General features: G+C 44.6%; 1 protein-coding gene across 1 annotated transcript in view; it reads left to right on the top strand.

The window, feature by feature from the left end:
* The first annotated feature begins 14,804 nt into the window (after positions 1 to 14,804).
* IGFBP7 (insulin like growth factor binding protein 7) overlaps positions 14,805 to 17,814 on the top strand; it is a 75,462-nt gene continuing 72,452 nt past the window's right edge. The window contains exon 1 of the mRNA XM_032633730.1: positions 14,805 to 15,324. Coding sequence (XP_032489621.1) covers positions 14,850 to 15,324 — 475 coding nt within the window. The 5' untranslated portion in view covers positions 14,805 to 14,849. The remainder of the gene's footprint in view (positions 15,325 to 17,814) is intronic.

Below are 17,814 nucleotides of genomic sequence, written 5' to 3'. Positions count from 1 at the left end.
GAGATAAAGCGTGACATCCATGCCAGGTGGCCTCCTTCCTGTAGGAGGCCCCTGGAGAATGCTGTGGCAGCACAAACTGACATGGAAAGAGGCAGCCAGGGATAACATTGTGCCCATTTAACAACCAGGATAAACCCAGCCTTTACCCAAATACAGGTGTCTCTAGATTGCACCCCTGGACCAATGGTTAACATCACCTGGAGTACTTTTGAAAACTACCAAAGTCCAGACCCCAATCTAGTGATTGTGACTTAACTGCTCTGAGGTAGGGTGTGGTCATGGAAAACTACTGGCCTGAAGCTGTATCAAAACACCTATCATAAGAGAAAGACAAGGGCTTTGGTTCCAAAGCAGGCTGAGCATGAATTCCAACTCCACCATTTACCAGCTTTGCCATCTTCCATGAGTCACTTAAAATCTCCGAGCCTCCATGCAGGTGAGCTGGTGCTAATAATTCCTACCTCGTATGATGATTGCAAGTATTAGAGAAAACATGTTCACGATTCCTAGAGCGTAGTGGACCCTCAATGAAATGGTGGGTATAAGTATTATTAATGCCTTCCCCCAACCTGTTGCAGATTGATATTTAACACTGTATGGTTTAAACACATAAGGCGATGTTACCTGCACGAAAGAATATTAGTGCTTTATGGGTTGCTTTGTTTCTGTGTAGGCTACCTCAGTCCAGTCATACAGGAAAGTTGTTTGTCAGGCCAGATGCATGCTTCTCTGAAAATTAACATCGTCCAGAATCTGACTTTTCATTGAGGCAATATGCCCTTATTAAATAACATTCGTGTCAGCAACTGTAGACCAGGAGGCAGCTATTCTGCCACAAAGCAATTGACATAGAAGTCAGTAGCTGCTCTTGAATAAGAATGCTGTGCCCACAGAAAGCAACGGGCAGCAAAAGCACTATTTTGTTTTTGTTTTTTTGCGGTACGCGGGCCTCTCACTGTTATGGCCCCTCTGGTTGCAGAGCACAGGCTCTATACGTGCAAGCTCAGCGGCCATGGCTCACAGGCCCAGCCGCTCCGCGGCATGTGGGATCTTCCTAGACCGGGGCACGAACCCGTGTTGCCTATATCGGCAGGCGGACTCTTAACCACTGCACCACCAGGGAAGCCCAGCAAAAGCACTATGGGAACATCACATGAGCGCAGGCCCGGCACCTATCACGTTTTACAGGCACATTTGTATGTGAGGGGAAATCCATCATCACGAACAAGAGGCAAGGAGAAATATCTTTCCTGTTTGTTATTAGCAGAATAACAGTATCCAGTTCCCAAATTCCATTCAAGAAATGCTGCCTGGCTTCTTCTCTCTGCTTGACCCTCTTCCCACCCAAAACTGGCACTAAATCTAAAATCTACAATCATATGAACTGAGACTTGCAAAGTCTGGCCTGACTTAAGCCACGTTTGTGTGTAAAATAAATATGCTGTCATTATAGTCTGAACCAACAGAGAAGAGAAATTTTTAATCAGGATAATTATTCACTGACTTAATTTAGACTTGTGGAAATGTCGATGAGCCTAGGTTCCCACTTTAAATATAAGATGTGGGTGGGGGGAATTCCAACGTGGGAATCAAAAGATTAAATTAAGACAAACTATTGCAAGACAAGCAAAAAAAATCTATGATAACAAAAATTTGGACCCTAATCAGGACCCTAATCCATGAATTGACCTATTGATTACTCTCAGCTGTTTACATTAGCCAATGCTTGGTCATTATCCTCGATAGTCAGGGTCAGCAAACAATAGCCCATGGGTCAAACCCGGGGCCCACCACCTGTTTTTGTCAATAAAGTTTTATTGGAACACAGCCACATTCATTTGTTTATCATCTCTGGCTGCTTTCATGCTACAACAGCAGAGTTATATGGTTTCGAGATCATACTGCCTGTAAAGTTGAAAATATTTCCTATGTGGCCCTTAACCAAAAAAATCTTGCCAAGGCTGCTCTTCAGAAACATGGCATAATGTTATTTCCCCACCAAAAATACTTAAGCTAGACATGAGATCTTAAGTAAAACTATATTAAAATATGTGCTTGAAGATTTATGCTTTATATGGAGTACATGGAAGAGCAATAATGTATTTGTTGTTTGTTACATATCATCTGGGAAAAATTACTAAGTAAAATTATCTTATACCACTAAATATTTTTACATAGGTAAGAGTATGCTAACAGTAAAGATTTCATTTCAGTCTTTATTAGTAACTACTAAGCGGTTACTTATTTTCACCTATCAGTGCAACTTGGAAAAGAAATACAGTTCATATTATTTCTGTCTTGGCTTTTCCACAGAGTAAATGTAAAAGGAAATGGAACTGATGTGTTTAATTCAACTCAGCACTTTCTAACAAGGATGAAATAGTGTCAATTATAGGCACTGCAGTTGTTTCAAAGCAAACGGAAACATAAAATATACTCAATTTAATTAAAGCATAAAAATAAAATGAGGTACCAATAGTAAAAGAGTGAGAACAGCAGTATTGGTATGGTAATCTTATTTATGCATCTAGATTTACTGCATCCAAAATTGCATGGGTTTTAAACAGTCATTAATAGGAATCCGGATAAAATAGAGCAACAAAGGGTGGGGGAGGGAACAATTTAAATAAGTGACATTTTTCTTTTTTGCATTTAGCCATCTTCTAAAGAAGGGGCTATTAAAATTTTAAATCAGTTTTTAATCAAAGTTTAGTGGTACAATATTTAATTGAAAACAACACCAGATGTTCTTTACCAAAACATCTTTCATAATGGCTAAACCAAGGTCTGAGAAGTTATTTAATGAGATAATTGTTGGTCTGTGAATACAGCAGAAATTTCTTATTTCCTTGTAAAACTAAAAACACCCAGGTTTGGAGGCTGGCCCTGGTTCTGTTGACTGCTATCTGCTTCTCATAGCTCTCCTTGGGTGGTCCAAGCAAAGATGGGTGCTTGGAACACCAAACCTCAAAGTCCAAAACCAACAGAGAGCCCCAGGAATCAGTGCCCTGGAAGGTTGGCACCCTCTTTGAACCACATCGATAAGACAGGGAACAGGCATCAAAGTACAAGGTTCACAGACACATAAAAGAAAGAAAGGAAAGTCACAGAAGCTTGGCTTCAGTGAAGAGCTAATTTCAGAAAACAATACTTAACAACTGTGATAGACAGAATTCCAAACTGACCATCCAAGATTTCCCACCCTAATCTCCAGGACTGTAAATGTGATGAGATGTCATGCCCCTGATTACGTTATATTACCTGGCAAAAGAGATTTTGAAAATATAATTAAATTATTACTGATCAATTGACTTTGAGTTAATCAAAAGGGAGATTGTCCAGATGAGCCTAGTCCAATCACACGAGCCCTTTAAAGGCAGAGAGTGTTCTGTGGCAGAAGAGGAAGTCAGAGAGACTTGAATCACTAGAAGGATCTGACTATGCTATTACTGGCTTTGAAGATGGAGGGTGCCACAGGCAAGGACCAGAGAGCTGACCAGCCAACAACCAGCAAGAAAGTGGGGACTTCAGTCCTACAACCACAGGAACTGGGTTTTGCCAACAACCTGAATGATCTTGGAAGTGGATTCTTCCCCCAGACCCTCTTATGGATTCCATACGAACCCAAACCAAGGCACACTTTCATTTCAGCCTAGACAGAGGACCCAGTCAGTCCTACAAGCTGCTAAACTTGTGTTAATGTGTTAAGCAGCAATAGAAAACTAATACAGCCACCACCCCCTCCGTTATTCAGGCCAGAATGACAGGACATTTCCAAAGCATCTACTGGCTTTTCTTATGGAGGCTCTGCTTCATCAAATATGTAAGACACCACCCCCTAACACTCACCATAAAATTAATAATATTTCCTCTCTCTGGAAAAGAGGATGGAATTGAGAATCTATGCATATTAAACAAGTTACACTGAGATCTGCAAGCACGTTTTCCAAAAAGACAAATACTGCAACAGGTGGAACATGTAATACTTGTGCAAATCCTGGGAGACACCTGTCCCTAAAAGTTGTGCCAGTTCACTGTTCAATGCTGCTACTACAGAGCAGAGGTGGACTTAACTATGAACCTGCTTCAAATGGGGTGATTAAATTCAGATTGGTTATTGACACTGATCATCATTGCTGCTACATGGGAGATAATAAAAAGAGATAAAAACAGCCCTACCCCAACCCCTCTGAATCAGCCCCTGTTTGTGAGCTGAACCCTCTGTGTTCACTTTGCCCTTAAAAGTGAAGGACTAGAGGGGCGTCCCTGGTGGCGCAGTGGTTGAGAGTCAGCCTGCCGATGCAGGGGACACAGGTTCGTGCCCTGGTCCGGAAAGATCCCACATGCCGCAGAGCGGCTGGGCCCGTAGCCATGGCCGCTGAGCCTGCACGTCCGGAGCCTGTGCTCCACAACGGGAGAGGCCACAACAATGAGAGGCCCGCGTACCGCAAAAAAAAAAAGGGAAGGACTAGAAATATTTAGCCTTCGGAAAAAAAGTGTATCTGACCAGCAGGGGGCTGAAACCAGTGTGGGGAATATTTAAATGTCATTTCCAATTCTTTGAGATAGAGAATTAAAGAGCAATAGGAAAACCCTTTGATGCCTTGGAACCTTTGCCTTATTGCTTATTTGGAAAGAATGCGGAAGGAGAATCCACACACTTCTGTAGGTCCTAAGGCAACAGCCATGAGACTGAAGAACTCCACGGGTGCAGAGGAGGTGGTGCTTTTCAAGAAGTATGGACTATTCTCCTAGAGACCTTCCCATCAGCACATGGCTTAGAGATCCAGCTTGTAAGTCTTGCAAGTTAGGCTAGAAAGACTAGCCCTACACAAACAAGTTTTCATTTTGTCCCAGGCACCATTTTAACTTTATCAGTGTTCACATAGGGCTTTTTTTAAAATACGGATGTCCTTGTAAAACTGTTGAAACATCTTCAAACTTAAGTCTCAAACCTTAGGTATCACTTATATCCTAAGTGTGGCCTGCAAAGTCATTTAGTCCCAAGGGCCACCAACAGAGCTACCCACCCACCCACCACCCCTTCAGTACCCTGAGCCTCTCCAAAAAAGACAGGAGGAGTCAAATGCAGAAGCAAAGTGAAGGGAAAATGAAGCTATGTTACATAATTCCCACCAACCTAGTGAGAGGAAAATGTCCAACAATATTTTATTCTATCAATTTTGACAAAATTGTTGGTTTAGTAATCCTGTGAAAACACCAAAGAATGCACAGGAAATGATAGAAAAATAACATTTATTGAGGGTTAATTAGGTCCCAAGCACTATTCTAAGTGCTCCACGTGTATTAGCTCATTTGATGCTCCTACAACATTGTGAGGTAGGTACTACTCTTTTCCTCACATTATAGATGAGAAAACTGAGGCACAGAGAGGTTAAGTTACTTACTCAAGGTCATACAGCTAGAAACTGCTGGAAACTGGAATAAGAGAAGAAAGGGACCTCCCCGCGAAAAAAGAGTCTGAAGAATGTATGGTAACTGAGATGCCTTAGACAACAGAGAGCTAACTCGTGGAAGATATAGAGAGAAGACATTCATTCATGCATTCATTCACGCATGCATGCTCCCTACTGGGCTGAGTGCTAGAGATACAACATTAGTAGTCAATCAGTTTCTAAAGCCATTCATCATCCTTGAGATATAGCACATTCTGTTGGTTGGATAGAGTGCAATGAAGCTAAGAGGGAGAACGTACCCAGGAGGGGCCCCTCCGCCAGACCTGAGGGTTCGAGAATGATCTTCCCATGGAGATCAACGTCTGAGCCGAGACTTGAAGGAGGAGCCAGGATGCTCTGGGGGTCAGAGCAGAATGCCTCAGTCTTGGGGAAAAGTTTTCATTCCTCCTGAGCCCTGAATGTTTTAAAAATAGACCCCCAGGGCTTCCCTGGTGGCGCAGTGGTTGAGAGTCCGCCTGCCGATGCAGGGGATGCGGGTTCGTGCCCCGGTCCGGGAAGATCCCACATGCCGCGGAGCGGCTGGACCCGTGAGCCATGGCCGCTGAGTCTGCGCGTCCGGAGCCTGTGCTCCGCAACGGGAGAGGCCACAACAGTGAGAGGCCCGCGTACCGCAAAAAAAAAAAAAAAAAAAGACCCCCAAAGAAGAGAAGATTCTGACAGCCAAATCCCAAACGACTTCCGTCAGAGTTTATGTTTCCTCCTACCTTACAAGCCCCCAGGGAAAGAGACAGGGCTTGGTAAAGGCAGGATGGATGTGTTGGGAAAGGCTGGAAGCTGGGACGTGATGTGCTTACTGAAAGGAAGGAACCCCTGGCGGGCAAGCCCAGCTACAGACGCTGTGGGGGAACGCAGCCTGGAGTGTGGATGTGTACGTGGACGATACGACATATGCAGAGCGAAGGTAGTCCAGGTAAGCGCCCACACAGGACAGCCCAGCAAGAAGGAGCTGAACTTCTGGAGCAGATGACACAGAGGTCTACATGGGCCGATGGGCATCAGACAGACCTGGCAACAAACTGCGGGAGTCCAGACATGGCTGGGGTTCAGAAGCACAGCTCCCAGAAGGGAAACAGGCAAAGGAGGCAGGGTTCCATCACAGACAAAACTGGGTCTTGGGAAGAAGATGAATGCTTAATTTCTCCAGGGAATTCCAGAAAGCAGAAACAGCTCATGAGAAGTCTAGAGAAGTTAACACATCCAGGAAACTGGAAGCCTTTCAGTTTGGTGGATCAGAGAGGTCAAAGGAAAAGGGTGCAGCGATGCAGCTGGAGGACAGGTTTTAAAGTGCCTTATAAAGAAAACTATAAGGGACTTCCCTGGCAGTCCAGCGGTTAGGACTCCATGCTTCCACTGCAAAGGGTGCAGGTTCAATCCCTGCCTGGGAAAAGAAAAGAGAAAGAAAAGGAAAATTGTAAGAAGTATGGCATTCTTCTTATTAACTGGGGGTGATAAATCAATAGTATTTATTTGAACATAAACCCTCGACTGACCAGACCTGCCTCGAGAGGCCCAGATGAAGAATTTTATATGTTCTGAATGGTTTGATGCAGTTATACCTGAGAATAGCTCTAATTCGGTCCCCAGTGAGCTCTTCTCGTGAATGCTAGTGGTAGATAGACGATTACACTAAGAATGTGACCCAAAAAGATTTAGCAAGATGGTTTCTGAGAGGCACATGAAGCTGTAATGTGTCACTTTTCCACAGTAAGTGAATTTCCTGGACTCTGGAATGTGCATCACCTGACTGCCATGGTTAAAGAGGTGGAAGGTTTTTCCACACCTGCGTCATTGCCACCACAAAGGCCCTCCTGCCACTCACTGTGCACCTACCAGGACAACTCAGTGGGTCTGCTTCCCACCCTGAAGGCTGTTCAAGCCTCCACTAGAGTCCCCTGCTGTGTGTTAACCTGCCCTGTGGATTCCTGAGACCTGGGACTGCACAGGACCAAGGAGGCATTAGTTCCTTTCTCTTAAAGTTGTATCCTCTCTCCCCTTTCCTGACTACCTCATCCCCAAATCAGTTTTTCTGCAGTAAGAAAGTCACTGGGGAACCTCCCCTGCCCCTGAAGGCCTTGACTTTCAAGCCAACAACCAGTGCATCTCATGGGCTTTCAGGACATTTCTGAGGACAAAATTTTCACCTTTGAACCTTGAGGAAAACCTAAAAATGTTACTTCTCAAGAAGGTATAGGAATATACTCAAATGACCTGAGAGAATTCCACTCAGCAAGAATTAAAAAGAATAGGGGGGCTTCCCTGGTGGCGCAGTGGTTGAGAGTCCACCTGCCGATGCAGGGGACTCGGGTTCGTGCCCCGGTCTGGGAAGATCCCACATGCCACGGAGCGGCTAGGCCCGTGAGCCATGGCCGCTGAGCCTGCGCGTCCGGAGCCTGTGCTCCGCCACGGGAGAGGCCACAACAGTGAGAGGCCCACATACCGAAAAAAAATAATAATAAAATAAAATAATAAAATAAAAAGAAGAGGGACTTACACTTTTCCGGTATTCCCTCAGTTCTGGCACATCACCATTTATCTTAAAAAGCAAGCATTAAAAAAAAAAAAAAGCAAGCATTTTTTATTAAACATGAATGATATGAGGAGGCACTAATGAGGGAAGTGGCTTGGCATGAAGGGATTTGAATTTGAAGCTTGATAAGATATGGATTTTGACAATACTGGAATTAGCTTGTTATTCCCCTAAGAGGCTGACATCCCAGCTAGGTAGCTCCATTGCAGGAATAAAGGAACAATCATCTCCTTCAGGTATCAGCTTTTTAAAAAGTGAATTTTTAGCCGCATTGAAAGGAATGTTATTCTAATAACATTATTGTTAGTGTTATTCTAATCCCTTAACAAGCTTAAAATGAATAAATAAAACAGCATCAGTGAAAGAAAATTTGTTCCTCAACTTCTTAACATTGTAGCTGATCATCTGTTCAGAAGGGAAGGAATCGAGGCTCTCGGGATAAACATCACTATCAAAGACAGAGGTCCCCAGCCCCCTTAGTGGTCCGTGGTCTATTAGGAACCGGGCTGCCCATTAGGAGGTGAGAGGCGGGCGAGTGCGCGAAGCGTCATCTGCCGCTCCCCATTGCTCCCCATCGCTCGCATTACCGCCCGGACTATTCCCCAACCAGCACCCCCACACCCCCATCAGAGGAAAAATTGTCTTCCACGAAACTGGTCCCTGTTGCCAAAAAGGTTGGGGACCGCTGATCAAAGACACCCATGTAACCCCTTCATGAGCACAAAGTTTCACTCACAGTTAAGATTGTGACTGAACCACTTATTCCCTGAAAATATTCTTTTCCCTCCTGGTTTGATGTTCTCCCAGGCTTCTTACGATGAGGAGCCATTTTCAATTTTTTTATTTTTCTACTTTGCCAAGGTGAATTATGGAATCAGGCAACTGGAAGATTAATATAGGGGCACTGCATCATTTACCACCAAATGATCATATCATTTCCCCCATAACAAAAAAGGAGGAAGCCTAATTATGGAATAACCCAAAGAGATTTCTCCCTACTTTTTGTCATAAGAAGCAATGCTCTCTAATTTATTTTATAGAGGAATGTAAATGTAAAAGTCTATGTTAATTCAAAGTTAAGGTATAACATAATGAATTTTAAGTCAGGAAGTGAAGCTCCTAGAGGTTTAAAAGCCTCACATGACATATCTGCTATAGTAAGGATTAGAGCTTAAACCTACATTTTCTTTGCAGCTGTATATATTTGGAAGTTGGCTAATTATTCAGTGACTTTCTGAAATCTTGAAAGACTGTCAAATAATAGAGCAGAATACAAACAAGACCATCTTCCTCGATGATCTCTAAGAGTTCTCAGTTATCTCTGTGCCCCTGATGACTTACAATCAGGGCTAATGGCACACTCCAGTGTCAGCTAGCTTTAAATGACCTCTAGAGAGTCCTTCAAGTTCTGTCTCTAATATTGAATTTTATAGGCTATTAATGCCTTTTCAATGATATCATTAGCTATTTCCCTGCATAGCCATAGCTCTTTTAAGAGATCAGATACAGAGTGCTGATAAGAAATCAGTTTCTGTCCTTTATTAAACAATAAGATTTAATCACTGAGGGACTTCACATATAGAGAGAACAAACATCAAGGGCTTACTCTAAGTCAGAGCCCTGCAGTGTCTCTACAGCAATGTCATATGATTACTAGATAGTTTCCCCTGTTTCCCTTTCTAGAACTGTCCAAAAAGGATAGACTTGTTTTTGTAAAGAATCAGCATGTCCAAAATCAAGCTGGTTTCCTTCCCCCAACACCAACCTGCAGTAGCTTTCACCCCGTCTCCCATGCAAGAAATGTCAAGGTTTTTCTTGACTTCCTCTCACAAGTCAGTTGCTTCCTGAGGCCTGATATATTCTACCTCTTAAAGATCTCTCAACCATCCCTTAAGCCTCTATTTAGGGTGACCATATGTCCCCGTTGTCCAAGGCAATCTTGATTTATGCCTATTGTCCAGTGTAATTATGAACAGTGCCCCCTTTTGCTCACAAACTTATCCAGGAAGGACCAGAAATGATACAGTCCATTCCCTCCAGCCACATGGCCACGACATACTCCAAGCTCTCATTGATTCCTGCCTGGACAGTAGTAGTAGTTGACAGTAGTGGGTGGTAGTAGCTGCCCAACTGATCTTCCCTTTCATCCATCTACCTTTCAAACTTTTTAATTGAGTGCTAATTCTGAACCACACACAGTGTTGGCACCAGATTGGGTTTCCCCATAAGGCTGTGCAGTTTGCACACTGTGCAAGGGTGCCCAGCCCAGGGAGCAAGTGAGGCCAAAGTTCAGCCCTCCCTCCACCTGCCAAGCCATGCACCTCGGTGGGGTGCAGGTCCTCTTCTCAGGAGAAAGAGGTTCCTTTTTCTTGGCACAAAGGCGCCAGCTTCTTGCCAAGTCTTGTACCCTCAGTGCCGCATCTGCCTACAGTGCTTTTTTTCTTTTTCTTTTTTTTTTTTTTCAACTCTGTCATATTCTGCATGCTCTTGTAAGTCAGCAAAATATTCCATATATCATTTAATTTGTCACTTACTTTTTTTTTAACGTCTTTATTGGAGTATAATTGCTTTACAATGGTGTGTTAGTTTCTGCTTTATAACAAAGTGAATCAGTTATACATATACATATGTTCCCATATCGCTTCCCTCTTGCATCTCCCTCCCTCCCACCCTCCCTATCCCACCCCTCTAGGTGGTCACAAAGCACCGAGCTGATCTCCCTGTGCTATGTGGCTTCTTCCCCCTAGCTATCTATTTCACGTCTGGTAGGGTATATATGTCCATGCCACTCTCTCACTTTGTCACAACTTACCCTTCCCCCTCCCCATATCCTCAAGTCCATTCTCTAGTAGGTCTGTGTCTTTTTTCCCGTCTTACCCCTAGGTTCTTCATGATCTTTTTTTTTTTTCTTAGATTCCATATATATGTGTTAGCATACGGTATTTGTTTTTCTCTTTCTGACTTACTTCACTCTGTATGACAGACTCTAGTCCATCCACCTCACTACAAATAACTCAATTTCATTTCTTTTTATGGCTGAGTAAAATTCCATTGTATATATGTGCCACATCTTCTTTATCCATTCATCCGATGATGGACACTTAGGTTGCTTCCATCTCCTGGCTATTGTAAATAGAGCTGCAATGAACATTGTGGTACATGACTCTTTTTGAATTTTGGTTTTCTCAGGGTATATGCCCAGTAGTGGGATTGCTGGGTCATATGGTAGTTCTATTTGTAGTTTTCTAAGGAACCTCCATACTGTTCTCCATAGTGGCTGTATCAACTTACATTCCCACCGGCAGTGCAAGAGTGTTCCCTGCACGGCACCATGGGTTTCCTACAAACGCCACTGAAGTTTGCTGGCCAGAGAAGTCTTGAGGATGCCCCACCAAGAAGGATGCTTGCCAGGTACAAGGACCCATCAGCAAAGGTTATTGGAGTGTACTATGGGTTCGGGCAGGAGAATTTTGAGCTGAAGTAGGATAGAAGAGAAGGAGCTGAAAGGAAATCTCTCATGTGTCATTGCCCTTCATCTAAAGACCTCCAGGAACATACCCGTAGTCAAATAAGTTGGGTTTATTACCCATCTTAGCAAGAGAGAATGGACTCCATATGGAACTGTTGGGGGTCTCAGTAAGAGGAAGTTATGAAATTATTATGGGATTTGGGCTTTGGTTGAGTAATTTTGGCAAAGGTCTAAGGAATCAGGAGCTTGCTCTAGATGGGGAGAATTCTGTGACTGAGTATCTCAATAAATCTTATCTATAAGAAAGGCAGACTTGAGCAATGTAAAGCTACAACTGGTAAAGTAGCAGTCTTATTTATTGAAGGGAGGAGGGTTCTTGGTATTTTGTGGGTGGCACCTTGTGGGGAGGATCTTGCCCTTATGACTCTCAGAGGAAAACAACCCTGCTGGCACCTTGATCTTGGACTTCCAGCCTCCAGAACTGTGAGAAAATAAATTTCTGTTGTTTAAACCACACAGTCTGTGGTATTTTGTTATGGTAGCCCTAGCAAACTGATGCAGACCTATAGTAAGTAAAGAGATTGAGTTAATAGCCAAACACTTCCCATGAAGAAAAACCCAGGTCCAGATGGCTTCACTGAATTTTACTAAACATTTAAAGAAGAATTATACCAATTCTTCACAAACTCTTCCAAAAAAGCAGAAGATAAGAAAACACTTCTAACTCATCCTATGAACCCACTATTACCCTGATACCAAAATCAAAGACATCACAAGAAAATTACAAGCCAATATCTCTTATGAATATAGATGCAAAAATCCTCAGCAAAATATTAGCAAATCACATCCAGAAACATATTTAAAAGGATTATACATCACTATATAACAAGTGGGATTTAATCCAGGAATGCTAGCTTGGTTTAACATTCAAAAATCAATAAAATAAAATACAACTTTATTGATCATCTCAGTAGATGCAAACAAAGACATTTGACAAAATGCAATACCTCTTCATGATAAAAGCACTCAACAAACTGGAAATAGAAAGCAATTTCCTCAGTGTAATAAGACCATCTATGGAAAACCCACAGCTAACATCTTAATGGTGAAAGACTGAAAGCTTTCCCTCTAAGGTCAGTAATAAGGCAAGGAAGCTCACTCTCACCAATCTATTCCACGTTATACTAGAGGTTCTAACCAGGGCAATTAGGCAAGAAAAAGAAATATAGGTCATCTAGCTTAAACAGGAAGAAGTAAAATGCTCTCTATTTGCAGATAACATATCCTGTCTCCAGATCTAGGCTCTTGGTCTCACCAGAACTGAAGCTGAATGGGTGACAATATCTTCTTTCTTGGAAGGCAGGGGTTGTCAAGTTTCTTTGTAAAGGCCCCATTTTCCTGCCTTTTCTCCTTCTTCTGAATAACCACATCTCTTCTTATTTTCAAGTCCTCCAGATTGGTGTCATCACACAAAGCCCAGGCACCCCCTCCAGTGATTAAAAACCCTACTTGCTCTTCTGCTTGCTGGGCAATAAGTGTCTCCCCACGCCGCCAAAGGGATTCTACTGTGCCTCGTATTTGCCTTCTTACTGCTGGCTCCAACGCAGGGTTTGAAAAACACGGTGGTATACAGCCCTTGGTGGTGCAGTGCCTGCCCCCTACTCCCCCAACGCCCCCATACACAAAACTTTGCAGAGCCTGAGGGGGCTTCATCTGGCTACAGAGCCCACCCTGCCCAGAGCTGACTTGATAAGCATCTTTATTGGCTGTCTTCCCCTCCGGCTCACTCCCTACCGCCTCGGCCCGCCGCCCCCCACCCCCCCCCCCGCCCCCAGTTGGTATGTCCTGACATGGCCTCTCAGGTAAACTACTTGCACTGGAATCCTTGTCTCAGGTTCTGGAGATCCTAAAATTACAACAGTTATAACAAGTCCTGAAACCAACTTAGTGGACCTTGACCAGTGAATTAATAAAATTGAGATAGAACAGGCAATATCAGAGTGCCCTCTCTGCATTTGTTTTAGTTTGGGACTGTAGACTGGGTCATGTAAACTCTATTACTGAGGGACAAAGGCAAGAATACTTAGAAAAAGTCTGCTCCAAAGACTTTTCATTGTTTTATAAACAATTGTCATGACAACACATGACCTTTAAAAAAAAAGTGCCACTTTTCTAGAATATGCTAAGGAGAGGCCAAAGAATAGGTGCTAGGTTTTCTGGTTAGGAGGGTGCTTGGTTTTTTATTCTCTGAGTTTTGTGACTATCTAATTTTCAGAAAAGTTTACAATGATTATCCCAGGAAGACTGGTGAGAGTGACATCTATACATTGCTGGTGGCATAGTGAACCGCACACTTTGAGTTAGCAATCCTATACATCCTTGGATTTGTGCTAAGAAAAAAGAACTCAGATGTGACGTGCAGAATGACGCACACTGCAGTGTTGTGTATCTAATAAACATGGAAACAAAAGTCTGGGTAAGAGGGATTTGAAGAGCCCTTTTTCTTGGAAAAAAAGCTTTGAAGTTGAGCTTGCAGAGCACTTTTGAGAAAGACTGAGGAGGAATTGTCAGTCGTTTATATCAAAAACCTCACGGAATGACTGGTGAAAACTGGGGTGCTTTAGGGGCCTCAGTGGCACCCCCAGCTGTGCTCAGTTCTCCGGAGAGGTTTGATGGAGGTCCAGCACCACATATTATAAACTGAAGACATGACTTGTTCTCGCATGGGTTCCAGTACTCAGACTTAAAACTTGGCATAAGGAAGCAGTTATGAGGTGCTGAGAACAGGAGTGGTTGGCAACGGTTTGTCCTTTTAGCTTGGCACCTAAGACCACACCGGGCCTCTGGCCAACGGGGACACAAAATCCCCAAGCGGGGTTTGAAAAACTAATTGTTCTTAAAAGAGCTTCCCAAACCGCAGAGCAATCAACACTCAGGTCTCCCAGACTCACGGAGAATATAATGGATTACACATGGGGTCATCTCAAAGCTGTTGTTAATAAGTATGAATGCCCGGACTGCGAGAGTAGAGGGACCAGAGGGGAGGGAACTGTCTTCACTGCGGGAGAGCCCCAAAGGACGGGGTGCAGCCCTCGGGAGAAGGGGGCTGAGCAGCAGCCGGCGGGGTGCGCTCAGAGCCAAAACCAAAAGCGAAGAGGCGTGAGACGGAGCGTCCCCGGGCCCAGCGTATGCCCCGCCAGCAGGGGCGCGCTCGAGCCCCGCGGTCCCGGGAGGGGCGGTGCGGACGAGGCGGCCAAGCTCTAGCCGCCCGGGGGGTGTGGTTCCCGCGGCCCGGCCGGGCGGGGCGCCGGATTTAAAGCGCTGGCCGGCGGGACGCGCCTCACTCGCGCTCCCGCCGCCGCCAACGCTCCCCACCATGGAGCGGCCGCCGCTGTCCGCCCTGCTCCTCGGTGCAGCCGGGCTGCTGCTCCTGCTTCTGCCCCTCTCCTCTTCCTCCTCTTCGGACGCCTGCGGCCCCTGCGAGCCGGCCGCTTGCCCGCCTCTGCCCCCGCGGGGCTGCCAGCTGGGCGAGACCCGCGACGCGTGCGGCTGCTGCCCGGTGTGCGCCCGCGGCGAGGGCGAGCCGTGCGGGGGCAGCGGCGCCGGCAGGGGGCACTGCGCGCCGGGGATGGAGTGCGTGAAGAGCCGCAAGAGGCGGAAGGGTAAAGCCGGGGCAGCAGCCGGCGGCCTGGAGGTGAGCGGCGTGTGCGTGTGCAAGAGCCGCTACCCGGTGTGCGGCAGCAACGGCATCACCTACTCCAGCGGCTGCCAGCTGCGCGCCGCCAGCCTAAAGGCCGAGAGCCGCGGGGAGAAGGCTATCACCCAGGTCAGCAAGGGCACCTGCGAGCAAGGTGGGCATGTGCGCTTTCCCCTCCGACTCCGACCCCGCCCCGCCGGGCGGGGAGAACCAGGCGCCCCCTTGCGGGGAGGAGCCGACAGGGCGTCGCGGCCGGCGCACCTGGCTGGTTCCCGCGGCTTCTCCCGTGGGCATCCGGGCCGACTCGGGGAGGGGGGAGTTGGCAGCCGCGTGATGCCGGGAGGGATGGGCGACGCCTCCCGTTCTCTTTTTCTGGTGGTTTTGAGAGACTGACGCGTGCGCCAAGAAAGTGAGGACTTGCAGGGCGAGTGTATGTATAGAAAAGATTTCCAGATACCACAGATTCTCCCGTCCCCAAAGCTCACCCAGCTCATGCTAACAGCCGGCAAGTTGATTCGCAAAAGCTGCCCCCACTCTTCTAGGAACCCAAAAATGTCATTTTCTCTCCATTCTTTCTTGGCTTGAGTGTATAGAGGTGAAGTCAAGAGATAGGAGAAAGGCGTTTGATGATGAAATACAGTATAAGGACTTTCAGAGAGTTGTTTGTCCCATGTTTGATTGGTTAGATTGTAAGAATTTTAAAAATTGGATTTCATGGTTTCTTAATATTAAGGAAAATAATTCACTTACTGGAAGTTACAGATTCTCAAACAGTAATCTAACTAGCTAGTTATTTGTGGGCGAAAAAATACAAACTCTTTGAAGGATGTTTTTATGATGTCGTTTGTGTTGTGAACCTTATGACCATTTTGTTTTTCTTTTTCCTTTCTTGTGTAATTTGTCCCCAGGATGCACTGTTCAGCAGGAATGCCTTTGAGGTTATGTTTGATCGTTTATTTTATTCCAAACAAGTCCAAGCTTGCCATAAATGAAAGGGGAAAATAGAGTCTGGACTTGCAAAAAAGAAAAAAAAAATAGCTTTTAATTCTAATGTCTGCTTAGGCAGTAGTTTCAAGGGAAGGTTAGAAATGCAACCTTGGCAGTCTCTCTCCTGGTCCCAGCCAAGGTAGGAAAAAGGGAGAGAAGAGGCAGTTCTCCTGAAATGACAGAAGCAGTTGCTTCTTTAACACAGTTCAGACTTTCTCCAAGCTTTCCAAGTAATTCTTTTTTTTTTTTTTTAGTTTTTCCCAGAAGTCCACATGGCTAATAGGTCATCTGCCACTGATTTCAGAGTTCACCATTGAAAGCCTTAAATAGTGTAACCAGCTTACTGTTAACTATATTATCATCACCTTAAACTTAAATCACAATCCAAAATAATCGCACACTTTCCCCACAGAAACAGCCCTTTGGGTCTAATTTATCAGTCACACCATGAAAAGAGAAATGAGCATAGCTTAAGAATTCATTCCAAATATTGACATTTTTCTTACACATTCCAAGGGGAATTTTTCCCCAGTCTTTCCAAATCACTGGAACTTGCCTTATCAGAGCAGAAGGATAGCTTGGTGATTATTTAAGTATTATTGTCAATTCTAGCCTGTAGCTAGTTTTATCCATCTTCTCTCGTGCTATTTACATCTCTAAACCCTCACACAGTGCAATTATAAAATATTGAGACTGATAGTCATATAGAACTAGTCATATAACCTCATTATCATGAAAACCAGATCCTCAGCATCTCTAGAGTGCAAACCTCAGGAGGGTACAGACCTAGTTTTTCTTTATGTTTGGGGAAAATGTTAAGAGAAATAGCATCTAAAACTGGAAACCTTGTCATAAATTAACCTTTCTTCCCAACCTAAATTTAGAGATAAGGGGTCTAGTGCCTCGGGCCATTTATAGAAGAATGCCAGGGAGAGCAGAAAAGAATGTGAGGTCCACCAGAGTACTTTTCCACAGCAGAGATAAATGGGGCTAAAGCCAGATCTCCTAATATATTTCTCCTGACTCCTGGAAGTGTTTTAACAATTATAGAAGCAAACCCATCAGAGTGCCATTAACTTCTGTGCCATTTAGTATTGGGGCTTTGCAAAGAATAGGAAATGCATTTTCTAGGTTCTTTCAGCCTAGAAAGGGTTCTTCTTCTACCCGCGGAAGAAACTTTATGCTTCCTCAAGTATTGAGAGGGAGGGGGCATCATTCCTTCTGGTGATTGGTCTCATTTAACCCGCATTTATTGAGCATCTGTCAGGTGTCAGCACTGTGCTAAGATGCTTTACAGCTGAGGATGCACAAAACAGGTCTGGTCTTGTTGATTAACAAAGTATCCATGCAAGTTACAAACCTACCTCCCAGAGTGCTTGCCCTGGAGCCACTCTGAATCTTTTCCCAGTCCCTTCTTTTCTGAGGTCAACACTTACCCACCTTCTGTGGAGAGACCTTGGTCTGCTTGTTTTCTGTGCCTCTGTGATAAGAGGCAAAGCCATCTTTCTAAAAAAAAAAATCTATCTAAAAGGTAGTGACGTAATAATCTCAAATCTAAAACTGTTATCATTAATTTAGTGCCATTAAATCTTATTGAGGTCCCTGAAGTCATGCGAAACTGGAAGAGGAGATTTGAAAATTCAGTTTAATAAAAAGG

Source organism: Phocoena sinus, chromosome 5, assembly GCF_008692025.1.
Source record: "Phocoena sinus isolate mPhoSin1 chromosome 5, mPhoSin1.pri, whole genome shotgun sequence".
NCBI lineage: Eukaryota > Metazoa > Chordata > Mammalia > Artiodactyla > Phocoenidae > Phocoena > Phocoena sinus.
Note: the sequence above shows the minus strand (reverse complement) of the source record. Positions and strands in the feature narration are given on the sequence as shown.